The sequence below is a fragment of the Bubalus kerabau genome, chromosome 7, assembly GCF_029407905.1.
Source record: "Bubalus kerabau isolate K-KA32 ecotype Philippines breed swamp buffalo chromosome 7, PCC_UOA_SB_1v2, whole genome shotgun sequence".
NCBI lineage: Eukaryota > Metazoa > Chordata > Mammalia > Artiodactyla > Bovidae > Bubalus > Bubalus kerabau.
Window position 1 is genome coordinate 114,909,448 of NC_073630.1, and position 18,610 is coordinate 114,928,057.

An 18,610-nucleotide genomic window follows, 5' to 3' on the forward strand; every position below is an offset into this window, starting at 1 on the left:
TAGCTCTGCACCTACTGACTGTGTGAGCAAGACAAACGTGGTCCGAAGCCCATGATGCCCTCACAGTGTTGTTGGGAAGAAATGAGCTGCTGGTGTAAGCCTCTAACTGTCCACACTCAGCACGCAGAAAGCACCTGGTACTGCTGAGGCTACGGGGCTTCCCAGGCGGCGCTAGTGGTAAAGAACCCTAAATGGTAATCTAATTGTCCAACCAGAAAAACGAGCAAAACCACCATTTCTGAAGACACCCCAATACAGGAGAAATAAGCAATGCAGGTTCGATCCCTGGGTTGGGAAGATGCCCTGGAGAAGGAAATAGCTATCCACTCCAGTATTTTTGCCTGGAGAAGCCCATGGACAGAGGAACGTAGCCCATGGGGGGCTACAGACCATGGGATCACAAAGAGTCAGACACAACTGAGTGACTAAACACTTGGTCCCCTTGATGTTTCTTCTTTTTAACTGTTTGCCTCGCAGAGAAGCACAAAACACAGGGCTTGCTTTCCTGTTGCTGTTGCTTAGTCACGTCAGACTCTTTGCGACCCCACGGACTGCAGCACGCCAGGCTTCCCTGTCCTTCACCATCTCCCAGAGTTTACTCAAGCTCATGTCCATTGAGTCGGTGATGCCATCCAACCACCTCATCCTTGCCTTCCTGAATAGCCCCTTTTATGAACCAGGATTGTCTCCGCAGGATCACCTTTCCCATTGCAAAGCCCCAGCGGATCTCTGCTCCTGGAATCTCTCTCTCTGCAGGTCAAGGCTGCAGCTGACAAAGCTCCCAGCAAGGGAGCAAATGGACCCCTGGGCAGAGTGCAGCCCAGACCTGCTCGTCTTCTCAGGGTTGCTGAAGCTGTGCTTTCTACGCTGGTGCCTGGGCCCATCTCTGGTTCACTTGTCCTAACAACCAAGGCCACAGAGTGCCGGCCAGGAACAAGGCAACGTGGCCGTGGAGCCAAGTGCAGCTGACTGACCGGGGCCCTTATTTATGTGCATAGTTATAGTCTAAAAATTATATTTTAAAAATGTTTTAGTCACTAAGTCGTGTCCGAATCTTTGCGACCCCCATTTATTGTAGCCCGCCAGGCTCCTCTGTCCTTGGGATTCTCCAGGCAAGAATACTGGGTGGATTGCCATTTCCTTCTTCAGGGGATCTTTCTGACTCAAGGATTGAACCCAGGTCCCCTGCATTGGAGGCAGATTCTTTACCAACTGAGCTACAAAGTTTAAAAAATACATTTAAATATATATTTTATATATATTATGTATATGAATAATCTTATTTGCAGTGCTGTGTGCTCAGTCACTCAGTCCTGGCTGACTCTTTGCAACCCCCATGGACTGTAGCCCACCAGGTTCCTCTGTCCATGGGATTTCCCAGGCAAGAATACTGAGTGGGTTGCCATTTCCTTCTCCAGGGGATCTTTCTGACCCAGGGATCGAACCTGAGTCTCCTGTGTATTTTTTGCAGTAGGCGTTTGGTAACACGCTGATATAATTGACTCATTTATCAGTCTGTTATATTTTCATAACACCTATTAGGGGAACGTGCATACCAGACATGAACCGTTTACTTTTTATTTCTGTGGAAAAAATGATTTACGGTACTTTTAATAACTATTCAATGAAGATAATAGCATCTCCCTCATTGCCATTATATTTGACTGTGTTTTCTCTTTAAATGAAATAGTGGATGTTTCAAGCATATCCAAAACTGTTCACCATTCAACGTCATTCCCAAAAAGCTCAGTGCCAGGTTTCCTTGGGTGAAGTCTGCCTGTCACCTGGAGCTTTGTATTCCCTGGTTTATAGGTTGCTACCAGTGGCGAATCCTACATCCCTGATTTCTTCCGACTCGAACAGCTACAACAGGAATTTAACTTTGTTTCGGATGAGGAATTAAGTAGATCCAAACGATTCAGGCTGCTGCTTCTTAGAAGCCAGGAGGTGCCAGAGTTCCGACATTATAAGCAAATTCCACTGTATGACCGAGAAATTATGGAAAAAGTATTTCAGGTAAGAGATTGTCTTAGAGGGGTTAATAAAATAATGAAATATTTACCGTGCCATTTTGTATACTATTATATATATGTGGGTATCCTTGTGGTGTTCTCAGTAGCAATATTGATTTCTTCTTTATTGCACTTTACATAGCCTTTTCATTATTTTTCTTGAATCCAATGTTTAAATCATCTCTTTGTCTCAGTCTAGTGACATCTAAACTAGGAAAAATTAGTGTCATAGGGGCTGAAGAATCTCTTCAGTGTTAGTGTGGCAAACAGTCCTGCCTGGCTTAGTCAGGAATTCGATGCCCTTTTTTTTCAAATTAATTTATTTACTTAAATGGCTGCGTCGGTCTCGTTGAGGCCTGCAGGATCTTCGTTGCATCACGAGGTATCTTTCCCTGCACTGCACAGACTCTCTAGTTGTGGCTTGTGGGCTTAGTGGCTCACATGTGGGATCTTAGTTTCCCGACCAGGGTTCAAACCTACGTCACCTTCATTGCAAGGCAGATTCTTAACCACTGGACCACCAGGGAAGTCCCTCAATACCGTTTTAACCCATTAAGTATTTACTAAGCACAAAGCACAGCGGTAAGCGCTTCTTGGAAGATAGATGGGTAGGATTGAACAGCCTGGGTGAGGGGGTAGGAAGTGGGGAACAGGTCTGGTCAGGATGCTGCAGGCAGCTGGAGACAGAAAGCCTTGGGGGAGGTTGGAGTGGGGCAGGGAGCCTTTGAGGAGTTGCAGGGAACAGGCCTGTGTGGGGGGCAGGCCAGGGAAAGCTGGACAAGTGTATGTTTGATGAGGTAAAGAAATAGCCACTAGAAATTAATATCAGTATGACTTCTTTTGTTTGTTTATTTTCACTGCCATTACTCTAGGAGGTGGATCCCAAAAGATACTGCTGCAATTTATATCAAAGAGTATTCTGCTTTACATTTTCCTCTAAGAGTTTTATAGTGTGTGGCCTTACATTTAGGTCTTTGATCAAAAGCAGTATGATTTTTCATGCAGAAATTATTCTTGGAGAGATGTCTTTGGTTACTTGGTTCTTCTTTGTTATCAGTTTGGACTTGTGATTATAAGTGATAAAAACCCAATTTGAGCCAGCTCCTGTACCGGGGGAGTTTATGAGATGATGAAATCACAAAATCAAGTTAAGTGTCTAAGACATCTGAATGACAGGAGCTCGTCTGCCCCTCAGAGCCACCCAAGGAGTGCCAGGCTCCTTCTCCTTCCTGTGGGGGCTTCACGTGGTATGGTGGCTTCAATTTCCCCCATTGCAGACAGATTTCTCTGCTTGATCATTTGGCCACCAGTATTACCCAAGTTTATACCTAGGAGCCTCAGCCAGGAGGGAGAGGTGTGTCCTCTTGTCCCAAGTCTAACAATCTTGGGGACAGGGTCTTCTCTAGTGTACAGTGGTTAAGAATCTCCTTTGCAAGGCAGGGGATGAGGGTTTGATCCCTGGGGAACTGAGATCTCACATGCCACAACAAAGACCCCATGTTTTGCAACTAAGACCTGATAATAAATAAATATTTTTTATGCAGCCAAATAGTAAATAAATTTTTTTTTTTTTAAGAAAACCATCTTGAAGATAGCTCTTAAGCCACAAAGGCTGGGTTAGGAGCCACCCAGGCTGGGTTAGGAGCCAGGGCGTTAGCTATGACCAGAGAAGGACTGAAGGAGATCATGGCAGCTTCCTGGGGCCCACATGGAATTTTCTTGATAGAAAAAAAAAAGAGGAAAGTATAGCTGCCTAGGAAGAGAAAGCCAAAGGCACCCACTACTCTCCTCCAAGTAGGTGACCCAGGTCAACTGCAACCAGTTACTAACAACTAAGATGTTAGTTACTCATTTTGTATTTGCTTTACTTGAAATAGAAAGACAAAAATTAAGCAGGGGCTTTGGCTAAGCCATTTGGGTGAGCTTAGTATCTTGATCTACAGTGACTCGATTATCTCTATGGCCTCAGTTTCTTCTGCGTGAACTCTCTAACTTGTTACAAACAAATATCGTGTATTATACAAGGAATTTTGAAAAATGGTACTGATGAACCTGCTTGCAGGGCAGGAATAGAGACGCAGACCTAGAGAATGGACTTTGGACACAGAGGGGGAAGAAGACGGTGGGGCGAATTGAGAGAGTAGATAGCTAATGGGAAGCTGCTACAAAGAACAGGAAACTCAGTTTGATGCCCTGAGATGACCTGGAAGGATGAGATCCTGAGTGGGTGGAACGCTCAAAAGGGAGGGAATATATGCATACATATAGCTGATTCACATTGTTGTACAGCAGAAACCAACACAAACTGCAAAGCAATTATACTCTAATTTTTAAACAAAACTTTTGTTTAAGCATTGTAACTTGTAACTACTTGTAAAGCAGTTCAATCAACTGTTTCCAAATCCTGGATGCTGCATCAAAGATCAACTCTGAACCTGAAGTTCAGAGGGAAGTAGAAGGAAGATTTAGAACCACAATTTGTGACTTAAACTACACATGACGAATAATTCTCTAATGTGGACTGTAGCCGCCAGGCTCCTCTGTCCATGGAATTTTCCAGGCAAGAATCCTGGAGTGGGTTGCCATGCCTTTCTCCAGGGGATCTTCCCGACCTAGGAATTGAACCCTGGTCTCCTGCACTGTAGACAGATTCTGTACTGTCTGAGCCACCAGGAAAGCTCAATCTCAAAAAAGGCATGAGAGTACCAGTATTTTAAAATCATAGACATATTGTTTCCTTTTCATTTTAGGACTATGAGAAACGGTTACGAGACAGAAATGTAATCGAAACCAAGGACCACATAGACACCCACAGGGCCACAGTAGCAAAGTACCTGCAGCAGGTAAGGAAAATCATTTCAAACAGTCCTCGTAGGGGGCAGACAGGCAGCATCCTGATGTTGGAGAAGGGAGGTCTCCATCCTCAACCCTGTCGGCTTATTTTCTCATAATCGTTGTTGCTGTTTACTTGCTTAGTCGTGTTCCACTCTATTACAACCCTATAGACTATAGCCCACCAGGCTCCTCTGTCTGTGGGATTTCCCAGGCAAGAATAACTGGAGTGGGTTGCCATTTCCTTGTTAGGGAGTCCCTCAAAGAATATTCTAAACTGCAAAATTCCAGGGTCACAATGGCAACATAAATAACCACTATCTTCTTTTAAGACTAGACATAAAGTCACTTATCCTATAGTAGTCTGTAATCATTTATGGCTTGCCAGGATCCTCTGTCCATGGGATTTTTCAGGCAAGAATACTGGGGTGGGTTGCCATTTCCTTCTCCAAGGGATCAAACCCACATCTGCATTGGCAGATGGGTTCTTTACCACTGAGCCACCAGGGAAGCCCTCCTCATAATTACAGATATAAAATTGATTAGCAACTATCTTCATCTTTGTAACATAGTTACTTGGTTCTCCTTTGTATTAGCTTGGATTCATGATTATAAGTGATAAAAAGTCCAGTTTGAACTAGCTGCGGCACCGAAGGGAATGTATTTAGTGAGGAAACACTGAAACCACCAGGATTGGTCTCGGTTTATTATCAGTGGTTATCTTGAGGCGTATGATTACAAGGCACTTACTTTCTAAATCATGATTTTTTAAAAAATATTTGAATGTTTGCTGTGCAAAGACTTGCAAATTTGATTCGATCCCATTTGCTTACTTTTGTTTTTATTTCTATTGCCTCAGAAGGCTAACTAAATACAGAATTACCATATGAATGTGTGCATCTTATTACCTTGGTAATAAAAAAGTTTTATAAACCACATACTCACTGCCCTTCTGCACTAGAATATCAAAATATTTTGTCCTTCCTTTAATTAATTTAACTTGTAAGAAATGCTACAATGACTACAGTACATTTTCCCCAGCCAGTTAATCTACCCTGTAGGTTTTATATAAAAAAATAATTTATGACATTTAAGAGAGCCTCCATTTAAAAAATAATTAGGAACTAAATCAGTCTGAATAGGGGAAGAACTTAATCAGTTCTGAAGTGTGTGTGCTTCAAAGTGTGTTAGTCACTCAGTTGTGTCCAACTCATTGTGACCCCATGAACTCGAGCCCGCCAAGTTCCTCTGTCCGTGGAATTCTCCAGGCAAGAATATTGGAATGGGTAGCCATTCCACTCCAGGGGATCTTCCTGACCCAGGGGTTAAACCCAGGTCTCCTGCACTGCAGGCAGATTCTTTACCATCTGAGCGGCCAGGGAAGCCCTCGTGTGTTTCAAGACAGGTCCTGTTTTCTGTAGTTGTTCATTCATTTTTGTTGTTGTTCAGTTGCCACATTGTGTCTGACTTTTTCCGATGCCATGGACTGCAGCACGCCAGGCCTCCCTGTCCCTCACCATCTCCTGGAGTTTGCCCAAGTTCCTGTCCGTTGAATCAGTGATGCCATCCAACTATCTCATCCTCTGTCACCCTCTTCTCCTTCTGCCTTCAGTCTTTCCCAGCATCAGGGTCTTTTCCAAAGAGTCATTCATTCATTCAGCTAAATTTTCTACCAGGAATTTGTCCAGATCCTGAGAATATAGCAGTGGACAAAACAGAACGCCCCTGCCTTAGGGAGCTTACGTTAGCGAGGAAAGCTGGTTGATTTACTGTAGGAAGGGGTCAGAGCTGTGATGGAATGCGAAAGGGCCACCACACCGCGGTGACATTCGAGCAGAGAATGGTGCAGTTCAGCAAACAAGAACAGTTAAATAAGTCTTTCTCTCCCTCAGGTTAGAGAATCAGTGATAAATCGTTTCCTCATTGCGAAACACCATTTTCTTCTTTCGGATTTGGTAGTAGAAGAAGAAGTTCCCAATATCAGGTAAAAAAAAAAATCTTGTTATTTCTTGTAAAAATTATTTGTATTGTATTATATTAAATATTCCCTGTGAATGTAAGATTTCTATCAGGGTATGGTATGCATGTGGCCCCCTAACAGTAATGGAAACTGGTAAAGCCTGATGAACGCCTGATGTCACATTTTGGGGGGGATTCTGTTAGCACGAGTATCACGAGACCCTCTCCATCACATTCCAGTGGACCCCATCTCACCTCCCACCACCCCCAAGGGCACTTCCCCAGCCTTGGCCATCTTCCATTCCAGTCACGTGAAATGTGACAGCATCCTTTCCAGCACATCGTCCTCCTGCCTTCATCACCTCCCTGGGCCGAGGTCTCCCTCACTCCCCCATCACAGGGCAGTGGGGTGGCCGAGAATTATCCCGCTGAGATTCTGAGTGGCAGGGAGAGGCCTGGTTCCAGCACCGCCACTGGGAGGCACAGAGCTGCCCTGTGTTTGGTGACGGGTGGGCAGCAGGGGAAAATGGGTATTTACATAGAAGTTGAGGATTGACTCTATTTGTTTGCTAGATCATCTCCCTATCATTTAAAATAATCCTCAAATGGTCTCAAGTCGAGGTGGACGCATGAAAGATGAAAGAGAACTTTCTATATTGGTGGGCTTGCACAGTCCATTAACTTCATGACCCTTCCTGTGGTTAAATCTCTTGGTCTCCTGAAAGGGCTTCCCTGGTGGCTCAGCTGGTAAAGAATCTGCCTGCAATGTGGGAGACCTGGGTTTGATCGCTGGGTTGGGAAGATCCCCTGGAGAAGGGAAAGGCTACCCACTCCAGTATTCTGGCCTGGAGAATTCTATAGAGTATATAATCCACGGGGTTGCAAAGAGTTTTTGTGCAAACTCACAAAAAGTCTTTGGACATATGTCGCAAAGTTGTTGGACACAACAGATGGTCTCCTGAAAAGGTTATTTCCTACGCATGGACTTCCTCTCTGCCACCCAGCTGGCAAGGAGACAAAAAACTGGTGCAATCCATGGCAAGGAGTCAAAAAACTGGTGCAATCCATGGGAGCCCCTTTTCCTGGCTTTGCCTCCATCCTCATACAGAAGGGAGGCTGTGCCCACAGAAAATTCATGCAAAGTGAAAGTGAAGTTGCTCAGTTATATCCGACTCTTTGCGACCCCATGGACTATATATAGCCTACCAGGTTCCACCGTCCATGAGATTTTCCAGGCAAGAATACTGGAGTCGGTTGCCATTTCCTTCTCCAGATCTTCCTGACCCAGGGATTGAACCCAGGTCTCCCGCATTGTAGGCAGACACTTTACCATCTGAGCCACCAGGGAAGTCCTCTCCATCCCAGGCCCACAGTCCAATCATTGACTGTTTCATTTTTCAATCATGAAAATTACACTTTAGATGATGATTTTTCATGCTGTTTTTCCATTTCTTTTCTTTCTTTTTCTTTTTTCTGCTTTACTTTTCTGCATTAAGTTCTGAAGGCTCAGGGTATGTTCTTTCTTCTTTTCATTTTGGTTTGTTCTTGGCTTTAGATTAAGATATTTCTGTATATAATGGTCCCAGCCACCAAGATGTTCTCATGCTGACTATGGGGACAGCTAAGTCTTGTGACAGGAGATATTCCTCGGGGAGGGAGCAAGTATTGAGGAAAGAAGCGATGTGCTTTGTTAGAACCTCCTGGCAAAGGTTTTTCTCTGAGGTTCCCAAGTCTGGGTTAGGCAGGCGTCCTGGCAGAGTGATTAAAAAGATGGGCTATAATTTGTGACAGCGTGGATGGACTTTTGAGGGCATTCTGTTACATAGGATGAGTCAGAGAAAGATAATATCTCTGGGATTCTCACTTATATGTGGAATCTAAAAGAGCCAAACTAGTAAGAACAGAGACTAGACTGTTGGTCACAAGGGGCTAGGGGCAGGGGGATTGGGGGGATATTTAAGGGTAGAAGGGTATAAGCCTGCAACCAGTGGATAAATAAGTCCTGGAGATCTAATGTACAGCGTAGTGATTATCGTCAACAATATAAACTTCAAGGGTGCTAAGAGACTGGATCTTAATTGTTCACACCACACACACACAAAAAAAACAATAATTACCTAAAGTGAGAGATAGAGGTGTCGTCTAATGCTACCTATGGTGGTAACCATAATGCCATGCATTAATGTATCAAACAAATCTACTGTATACCTTGAACTTATACAGTGTTATATATCAACTGTATCTCACTAAAATTCTAAAATTAAAATGTACAGTAAAACCAAAAAAGACATTTGCAAAAATGTAAAATAGTGTCACTCTCCTCACACTCTTGGTTTTGGGAAAGATAGTTATTTTTTCACAAATTTTACATCACATTGTTATATAATGCGCTTATCCTTGTCCCAAATGAGTTAATGAAAAGATATATGCAGATATTCAAAGAAAAGGTTGGGCTGTCAAGTCAGGGTGATCTGAGCTTGAACCCCAGCTCCCTCTCCTCCTATTTAGGAGCCTCCAGCAAATTCTATGACCTCTCAGAGCCTCCAGTTTCTTCATATGAAAAATGGGGTAACACCTTGTAAGGATTAGAAAGAGTATATGTAAAGCCCCTCGCACTCTGCTTGACCCGTAGCGGTGCTGGTAAAGGGTAGCTCCTCTGTGCTCCCTTGGAAGGCCCTGGGGGGCTCACGGAACCACAGGCCCTGGGAGTCCCTTAGGAGTCATCTCCCTGGGCTGGCACGTGCCTCTTGGAAGGAGGGCTCCAGTCCAGCCAGCTCTTCCTTACTCACAGAGAAGAGCAGCGTGAGCGTTGCCAGCCTGAGGCCAGCTCTGCCCAGCTGGCGTTGCTCTGTGGCTGTCGGGCTTAGCCATTCACATCAGCTTCCCGATACGAAGTCTCCGCTGTGCTCTCTTTAGTCTCTGGGGCAGAATTAAACTCGCTGTTCCCTGGCCCTTCTGATTCATAGACTGTGTTGCTTTCACCTTACAGGAAGTGTTCATGGGTGTCATCTCAGTGAGAGGCAGAGACAGAGAGAGGTAGAGAGATCCCCCTGGCCCCCCTCCCCTGCCTTCCTCCTGTCTCCATCCCCTCCTTTCTCCAGCATAATCACCGTGGCATCGTGACCTCTGTCATCATCCCAACGGTCACTGTGTTAGGGCATCTGCTAATGCTAGACCCATACTCAGGGGCTCTGTGTACGCGCCTCGCTTAGTCCTCTCAATAACCCCAAGAGGTAGGTATTAATATTCCATTATACAGATGATGAAACAGAGACAGCAAGAGGTGAAATGATTTGCCCAAGGTGAGCAGGATGCACTGGCCCTGAAAAGTGGTAGAACTGCGGTGAAGAGGGTCAACGAGGAAGGTGGAAGGAAGCATTCGGTGTTGCAAGATTGGCAGGAGCAAAAGCGGGCAGTTGGCAAGCTCAGGCCACGTTTGAGGGGCTGGGGGATGAGCAAGGCAGAGGGCAAGCAGGAGGTGCAGGGCGGGGCCCAGAACCTGAGTTATCTGCCTCGGATCAGAAGCTGCTAAAATATACGTTCATCATCTACGCAGTAGATCTCCCCCATCTTGGGAGAATCTTTTGACAATTCCCACCCCTCCTCAAAGAGACAAAGTTTTTCAGGGGCCCATGAGGGACCTGGGGGCAGAGTGTGGGAAGGTGTCTCGTGAACTTTCCCGATCTTTCTTTTCCCTAGAGTCCTAACTCTGTTCTGTAATCATTAGCATTTTGGGCCTGAGCCTTTTCAAGCTGGCAGAACAAAAGCGACCACTGAGGCCAAGGAGAAAAGGCCGGAAGAAGGTGACAGCCCAAAACCTGTCCGATGGAGACATAAAGCTGCTGGTGAACATCATCCGGGCTTACGACATTCCGGTGAGGAAGCCGACGGCCAGGTGAGAGCCCTCAAGCTGGCCTGGGATGGGAGCTGCGGGACCCCACCTCTTCACAGTGTGTTCACTCTCATCATCAACAGAGTTGTTGCTCTGTGGGGGCTGAGGGGAGGGATTGGGGTGAGGGTGGGTGTTCTTGATGATGTCAGGGCCCCATTAGTTCCAAGTAACAGAACCAAGGTGGCACTAGAGGTAAAGAACCTGCCTGCCAATGCAAGAGACGTGGGTTTGATTCCTGGCTCTGGAAGGTCCCCTGGTGGGGTCATGGCAACCCATTCCTGTCTTCTTGCCTGGAGAATCCCATGGACAGAGGAGCCTGGTGGGCTACAGTCCATGGGACTACAGAGAGTCAGACATGACTGAGCGACTGTGCACAACACAGCACGACAGAACCAAATCAGTCAATTTAGGGTAAAGAGGGGCTTTGTTGGCTATATCTCACAGAACAAGAGGACAACAGATATGGTGGAACCACGTGGGAGACCAAAAATTAAGCTGGCGTCCTCAAAGGCCCTTTGTCTCTCTTGCTTCTGTGTGAATTTGCTTCACTCTTTGTGTGATGGAAGTGATTCATCCTCGCCGGTTCCACCCCCAGTCATCAGCTCCCCAAAAGGTCCTAGCCCAGGTCGGGTGCTGAGCCACATCTAGTTACCTACAGTCAGGGGCGGGTTCACAGGGACTAGCCCTGAAGACGGGGGACAGTCCTCAGAAAAGTGGGTGAGAGCTGGGCAGATACCCCAAAGGTGCATATTCTAGATTCCGAAACATGTACTGTGAGCACAAAACTGTGACTTCTTTTTTATCTGACCAGGGAAAGGAATTACACCCACTGTATTTCATACACTGGGGCAATGGGGACTCCTCAGCCATAAGGAAGTGTTAATCGATTCGTTGTCTCTGACTCTTTGCGACCCCATGGGCTGTAGCCCGCCAGGCTACATCTGCCATGGGATTCTCCAGGCTAGAATACTGGGGTGGGTTGCCATTCCCTTCTCCAGGGGATCTTCCTGACCCCGGGATCAAAGCCGGGTCACCTGCATTGCAGGCAGATTCTTTTACTGTCTGAGCCACCAGGGAAACCCAACTATAAGTAAGGTGAGCTTAAATTTCTTAGCCCCTTGGAGAACAGAGACAGAAGGACCAAGAATGACTCCTCTTTGCTGGTGCCCTTACCAGTGTGATGAGGGAGGCTATACCTTACTGTACACTACGCCAGGCACTTTCGTATCTATGATTTCACTTACTTCTCACCACTATGACTGTCTCCATTTTACAAAAGGGCTAATGGAAGTGAAAAGCTTGTCGTGGCTTGCCCAAGGGCCTCCAGCCGTCTGATTACAGACGTTCCCTGTTCTAGCCTGGGCCTCTTTCCTCCCTAGGTTCTTCCCTTTAAATGATCTATCCACTCCCACCCCCCCTATTATTTTGCCCTCCTTTTTTCTTCTGCTAACTCATCTACCCATCACAGAACATCTGATCATCACCAACTATTCCCAGTGTTTGGTCACATTTTGTTTTGTGAACGTCTGTCTAAGCTCTTGAATCTGTGCCATAGCATAGCTTCCCCAAGCCACATCCCAGCCTTTTCATCTTGATCGCATTAAAGCTCAACTGTGGGGTGAAAAGCTGTTTTTTTTTTTTTATTTTAAAGAATAGGCAATAGGTATTATTTTTGATTTCTATTAAGTTTTTAAACATTTAAACGATTTCATTCAAATCATTACAAAGAAGCATAATTGACCCTATTGTTTTACATTTAGTGTAGACTCATCAAGTCAGCTCAGATACCAACTCTTGCGCTAAATCCACCCAAGTCTTAGCCCTCTCCCCTTAAGACTAAACTAAATAGGATTTTCAGTGCTTTCTCTGCTCTCTTATATCCCATGCCCTCCAGTCTAACACATACCCCCCTATATTATGACTCTTTGTTTATCTAGTCTAAGCTAAAGTGTATCTTATTGGCCTTTGCAGCCCCAGAGTCTAACAGATTGCTAAAGTACAGGAGGTACTAAACAGATGTTTGTGTAATAATGCAATGGACAGTGTTCCAAATGGGAAAAAGGTTTTCTCTGGTAGCTGTTGAGTTAAATGTTCCACTTTCCTTGTATCGTAGTTTGTCTGAAACCCTTTTTGTGAAAATGTAAGACAGTCTGGTGGAAAGAGACAAGGTATACCTTGCCAATGAATGTGAAATACTAGATACACCAGAAAATTCAAAACAAATATGCAAGTGGGTTGTTGGGATGAGGGGGAAGGTGTCTGGGAGAGGATCTCTGGACATGACCTTCATTTCTTCCTTTATGAATGGCAGTTCAAAAGGGAAAGAGGACAAGACTCGTAGATCCTAACTCAAGCTAGGAATCACTGACAACCTTTTGCCAGTGATGCCTGGCAGGCCCAGAGAGAGATATCTTACCTGGGATGTGTAGCTCAAGCTTCTTGGAGTATGAAGTTTCAAAGAACATACAGAGAAAGAGGACCTGAATTGGATGGAGGCAGGGCAGGCTGGTTAGAAGGCTCAGGATTCTGCTACCTGAAAGGGACTGATGCTCTCAATTATGGGGATGAGGCACCCACGAGACCATAAAGAGAAAAGGTCTCTTCTTCTATTCCAGCCAGACATGCAGACCTAAGGAAGGATGTTGGAAAGGTTCTGGTAGTCACTAGGTGAGTAGGGAGGACCAGAGCATATGAAAAGACTTCTAAAGTGTCAACAAGCTTTGCAAGAATGTCTGCCAGGATAACTGTCAGCACCAAACATCTTTGGAGAAACCATCTGCTCAGTAACATAATTAGACTTTCCCTGTCATTTATTTCTTCTGTTCATTTTTCCCTCCTAGTAAATTCCACCAGACATCAAGATCTTCAAGGACCTTCATTGAAAAGCACGCTGCTTCCCCGACAACACACAGCCCAGCCCACAGTGCCGACTACCCCCTCGGCCAGGTGAGATACCCAAGTGCTGGCTCTCTGGTTAGAATCTTGCCCCTTATGTTTTTAAGAATTGCCTAGAAAGTTCATAATCCATTTTCTGTCTCATTTTCTTTGGAAATATACTATTTAGAATCATGTTTTTCCTCTGCTCAGAACAAAATAATTCTACTAACTGTTACAGACTGTTTTCTCTTGAATAAAAAAAAATAGTATAGAAATTTGTTAAAAGTATATGCATAAACTTCCAAACTTCCAGTTTCTGCTCAGGATTTAGTGAGCTGAAAAGGGTTTCAATCCTAAACTGAAACAAACCAATAACAAAAAATCTAGCAAAACAGAAACTGTACATGTTCTTTTTTTTTCTTTTAAAGGTTTTAGTACGTCCTTTTGTAGAAGTTTCATTTCAGCGAACGATCTGCCATACAACCACAGCAGAAGGACCAAATCCCAGCTGGAATGAAGAACTTGAACTTCCATTTAGGTAGGCATATTTTTCTCATACCACAAGTGATTCCAATCAAGGGGGAAAAAAAATGGGACAATGTCCAGCTTTTGAAATGTGGGTTCATTGTTAGGATACCCCACTCAACTCCAGGCTCTGGTTCCTTAGAGCCCAAGCTTTCCACTCCCTTGACCCCATAGGCCCTACACTGATTTTCTTTTCTTCCCTATCTCCCCAGCTCTGGGAGCCTTAAGTAATTTCAAACCCAAATCTCCTTCATTGCAGGTGGTCTCCTGCATTTTGGGTTGTTTCTTTACCAACTGAGCCACCTTGGAAACAGAACTAGTTAAGTCAGAAGACAAACAGGAAAAAAAAGAGAGAGAGAAATAGATACCACTTTTCTACACAGTATAAGCAAAAAAGAATGAGCAAAGTTCAAGGCCAACGCTCAACCAAGCAGATGCAGTGGCCCAGTTTGGAGCCATGCCATGGAGAGGGCTGCTCTGGCCAGGCCTGGCAGAACTCAGAGCAGCTGTTATTGTAGCAGATGAACCTCACCTTGGCCTTGGTTAATTGGCGGGAAAAGTGACTGGGCTTCCCTGTTGGCTCAGTGGTAAAGAACTCGCCAGCCAATGCAGGAGACACGGCTTCAATCCCCGGGTGGGGAAGATCCCCTGGAGGAGGAATTGGCAACCCACTCCAGCATTCTTGCCTGGGAAACCCCATGGACAGAGGAGCCAGGCAGGCTGCAGTCCATGAGGTCACAAAGAGTCAGACAGGACTTAGAGACGAAACAACAAACCACGCTGTAGGATCCCCATGCTGGAGAAACCCTTTAACTGAAAGAACTGCCGTTAGTCCTCATTTCTTTGCTCATATTCCTGTTTGGACACTGGAGTGCTCACTATTTCTCTTTTGCTCCTTTCGTGGTCTCTGATCGTGGTGCGCATCTGCAGGGCCCCCAACGGGGATTACAGCACCGCCAGCCTGCAGTCAGTGAAAGACGACGTGTTCATCAACATCTTCGATGAAGTGCTGTATGATGTCTTGGAGGTGAGCTCACGTTTTTGAGGAAGATGTCTGTACTTGTTTTCATATCCTCTACCCGCCGTGCAAGGCCTGTCAGGGAGGAGAAATTTTCCCCTTATTCTTGTGGGCTCTGTTAGCTGATCTGATAATTAAGCTGACACAAGATAGATTAACAGGGGGAAAAGAAACCAACTTTTAATTTTGTGCATACAGAAGTTTCATAGATATAGGATCTAGGAAGTGACCAAGGCAGACAGCTTTTATACTTTTTAGACAAAGAAATGATAAAGATGTGAGGAGTTGACGAGATAAGGACGTTTGGATTCAATGTGGTAAATTAGTAAAGGCTAACAAGGTGCATTTATGCAGCCTCCCCGGCCCTGGGGTCCCTCTCTGGTGAAAAGGTGTCTCTCTACGCAAGATGCAGGGAAGGTACCTTTCCCCGGGTTGGGGTGGGGGAGCGGGGGTGGGTTATTTCTTGCTTTCTAGAGACTGGAGACAAAGGAGGGTCTGGGTGTTCTTGCACCAGCTGTTTTTCAAATAACTTGAATTCAAAATAACCAATCTGCCACTTTGGCAGGTCTGGGGGCAGCCTGCCCTCAGTACCGTAGGTCCCCAAACTCGGGATGTTTGAAACCTGACATGTATGAATGAGGAACGGGAGGAGGGAGGAAGAGAAACAGCTTTTTTAAAACAATAATTTTATTTATTTATCTTTGGCTGGGCTGGGTCTTTGCTTCTCTGAGGGCTTTCTCTAGCTGCCATGCGAGGTCTTACTGCCGTGGCTTCTCTTGTTTCTGTTCACTGGCTCCAGGGCGCATGGGCTTACTTGCGCCAAGGCACGCGGGATCTTCCGGGACCAGAGATCAAACCCGTGTCTCCTGCACTGGCAGGCGGGTTCTTAACTACTGCGCCACCAGGGAAGCCTGAGAACCAGTCCTTTTGTTTTCAATCTGAGTGTCTGCTATGATCCAGGAATTGTGCTAATTCTTTATTAGCACATTGCCTTAGCTCTTTCTAAGCACACTGTCTTAATTCTAAAATAACCCATGAAATAGATTATCATTTTTCTTGTTGTTTTGTTTTTTCTTTTTTAAAATATTAATTTATTCAGTTGGCCACACTGGGTCTTAGCTGTGGCATGTGGGAGCTAGTCCCCTGACCAGGGATTGAACCTGGGCCCCCTGTATTGGAAGTGCAGAATCATACCCACTGAACCACCAGGGAAGTCCCCAAAGTAGACCGTTAAACTCCCAATTTATTAATGAGGAAACTGAGGTCCAGAGAGGTTAAATGACTTTCCTGGTTTTTACATAACTATTAAGTGTCTCAACAAGAATGTGACTTACATCTGTTTAACCTAAACCTACCGTGCTTTCAGCTAAAATCCTGCTGCTTTCCTGCTGTCGAGTTACTTATTAAATGACTGTCTGGAGTTGTTAAACAATTATGACTTCCCACCCCTCCTTTAGGACGACCGTGAAAGAGGAAGTGGAATCCACACTCGTATTGAGAGACACTGGCTGGGGTGTGTGAAAATTCCCTTCAGCACGATATATTTCCAAGCAAGGGTAAGCGTCTGAAGTCAGAATTCCATGGCAATGGGGAACTGCTCTATCCAGCTTTCCTGGTACAGCTTTCTTTGTGGAGGTATACCCTTAACACTGGGGCTTCCTTGATGGCTTAGTAGTAAAGAATCCGCCTGCCAATGCAGGAGATGGGGGCTCGATCCCTGGGTCGGGAAGATCCCCTGGAGGAGGAAATGGCAACCCACTCCAGTATTCTTGCCTAGGAAATCCCATGGACAGAGGAGCGTGGTGGGCTACAGTCCGTGGGGCCCCAGAGTCAGTTGGATACGATTCAGCGACTGAGCAGGATCACCCTTAACCCTGAGAGGACCGACATGCAAGGCCACTATTGGAAAGATAAAAATCACTATGTAAAGCCACTGATCTGTCATATTTGCATGACTTAATAAAACATCTGTCTTCCTGATGATTGGTAGTTCATGCGCTGCTTTTCCAATCTGATAGTTTTTTTTAACACTTAAATAGATGTGAAGAAGGTAGGACAAAGTAGAAACTTGTCAAAAATGACAGGAGTCGGGTGGACAGATGCCTGAGAATAACCTGAAGAAAACAATCAGGCCAGCTGATGGCCCCTTTAATCAAGTGCGTTCATGTTTCCAGAGTCCTCACTGTTTCAGAAATGAACATCGGTTGACTCGCTCAACTAAGTACTGTTCTTCAGAGTTTAACAATTTTGTGTAAGAGGATCCATCAGGTTAACAATTCTTGAATGGCAGAGCAACTCTAATCTGGGACAGTTAAAGGTTTTGAAATGGCATTAACACCCCAGTATTAAATCCATAGCAACAGGGAGCTTTGAGGCAAAGTCATGCTAATCTCACACAGCTCCAGAGGAGACAGTGTAATTCCACAGGTGATGGCCGCATGGAACAAACGCTGCCTCTGTCAGAGCCTTGGGCAAGACCCAGAACAAAACTCCAGTCTGAGAGGCTTGAATTGGCTGGAATATCAAGAATCGTTTGGCATTGCAGTCTTCCCTAGACCAAAGGGACTGTCTATAGGTGATGCTGCAGTTTTATGCTTGCCAGAAACTCTACAGTACTTTCCTCTTGGACTAGATTTGAGATGAAAAATAGAATTTAAAGAGCACATCATTTTGCAAATCCTACTTCCCATGTTATGTGGCATCACACGAGGAAGGGTACTCAGAAGTAGTTCCTCCAAAGCCCTTCCCGATAAAGGAGTAAACTGCTTTTCTATATTCTGGTAACAACCACACTCTGGTTGAGTCCCCTAAAGTAAGCACCTCACTGGCTTCTGGGGAAGCCTGCTCTCCTTCCATTCGCTCTGTCATCAGTTTCTTCTTTGAATTGTGCCGTGAGCCAAGTTCCTCCCTGTTGTTGCTGCTGCCTAGTTGGTAAGTCTGACTCTTTGCGACCCTATGTACTGTAGCCCGCTAGGGCTCTCTGTCTGTGGGATTCTCCAGGCAAGAATACTAGAGTGGGTTGCCATTTCTTTCTCCAGGGGATCTTCCCGACCCAGGGATCGAACCCGCATCTTCTGCATCGGCAGGCAGATTCTTTGCCACAGACTTGTTTTGCCGATTGAGTTGTGAGGTTTTATTAAGGTGACAAACTAGCTATATGATATGTGCCTGATAAATACAATTATTTCTATTATTATTGGGCTTCCCTGGTGGCCCATTTATTTCTATTATTATTACTGCATCAGAATTCTGTTCATTTTGTGTGGCTCCAAACCGAGATCTATGAATAATGGGTTCCAGGGAGGAACTTGGGCGTCCCAGGTGGCTCAGTGGTAAAGAATCTGGCTGCCAATGCAGGAAATGCAGGTTCCATCCCTGGGTCGGGAAGATCCCCTGGAGGCAGAACTGGCAACCCACACCAGTATTCTTGCCTGGAAAATTCCATGGACAAAGAAGCCTGGTGCGCTACAGTCCATGGGGTCGCGGAGTCAGACA

General features: G+C 45.4%; 1 protein-coding gene across 3 annotated transcripts in view; it reads left to right on the plus strand.

The window, feature by feature from the left end:
- Positions 1-18,610, plus strand: part of CC2D2A (coiled-coil and C2 domain containing 2A) — a 129,895-nt gene that overhangs the window by 82,943 nt on the left and 28,342 nt on the right. For all 3 annotated transcript variants that reach the window (XM_055589133.1, XM_055589134.1, XM_055589135.1), the window contains 8 exons: positions 1,813-2,016; positions 4,763-4,855; positions 6,737-6,828; positions 10,531-10,698; positions 13,536-13,641; positions 14,001-14,110; positions 15,028-15,124; positions 16,573-16,671. In XM_055589133.1, coding sequence (XP_055445108.1) covers positions 1,813-2,016; positions 4,763-4,855; positions 6,737-6,828; positions 10,531-10,698; positions 13,536-13,641; positions 14,001-14,110; positions 15,028-15,124; positions 16,573-16,671 — 969 coding nt within the window. The remainder of the gene's footprint in view (positions 1-1,812; positions 2,017-4,762; positions 4,856-6,736; positions 6,829-10,530; positions 10,699-13,535; positions 13,642-14,000; positions 14,111-15,027; positions 15,125-16,572; positions 16,672-18,610) is intronic.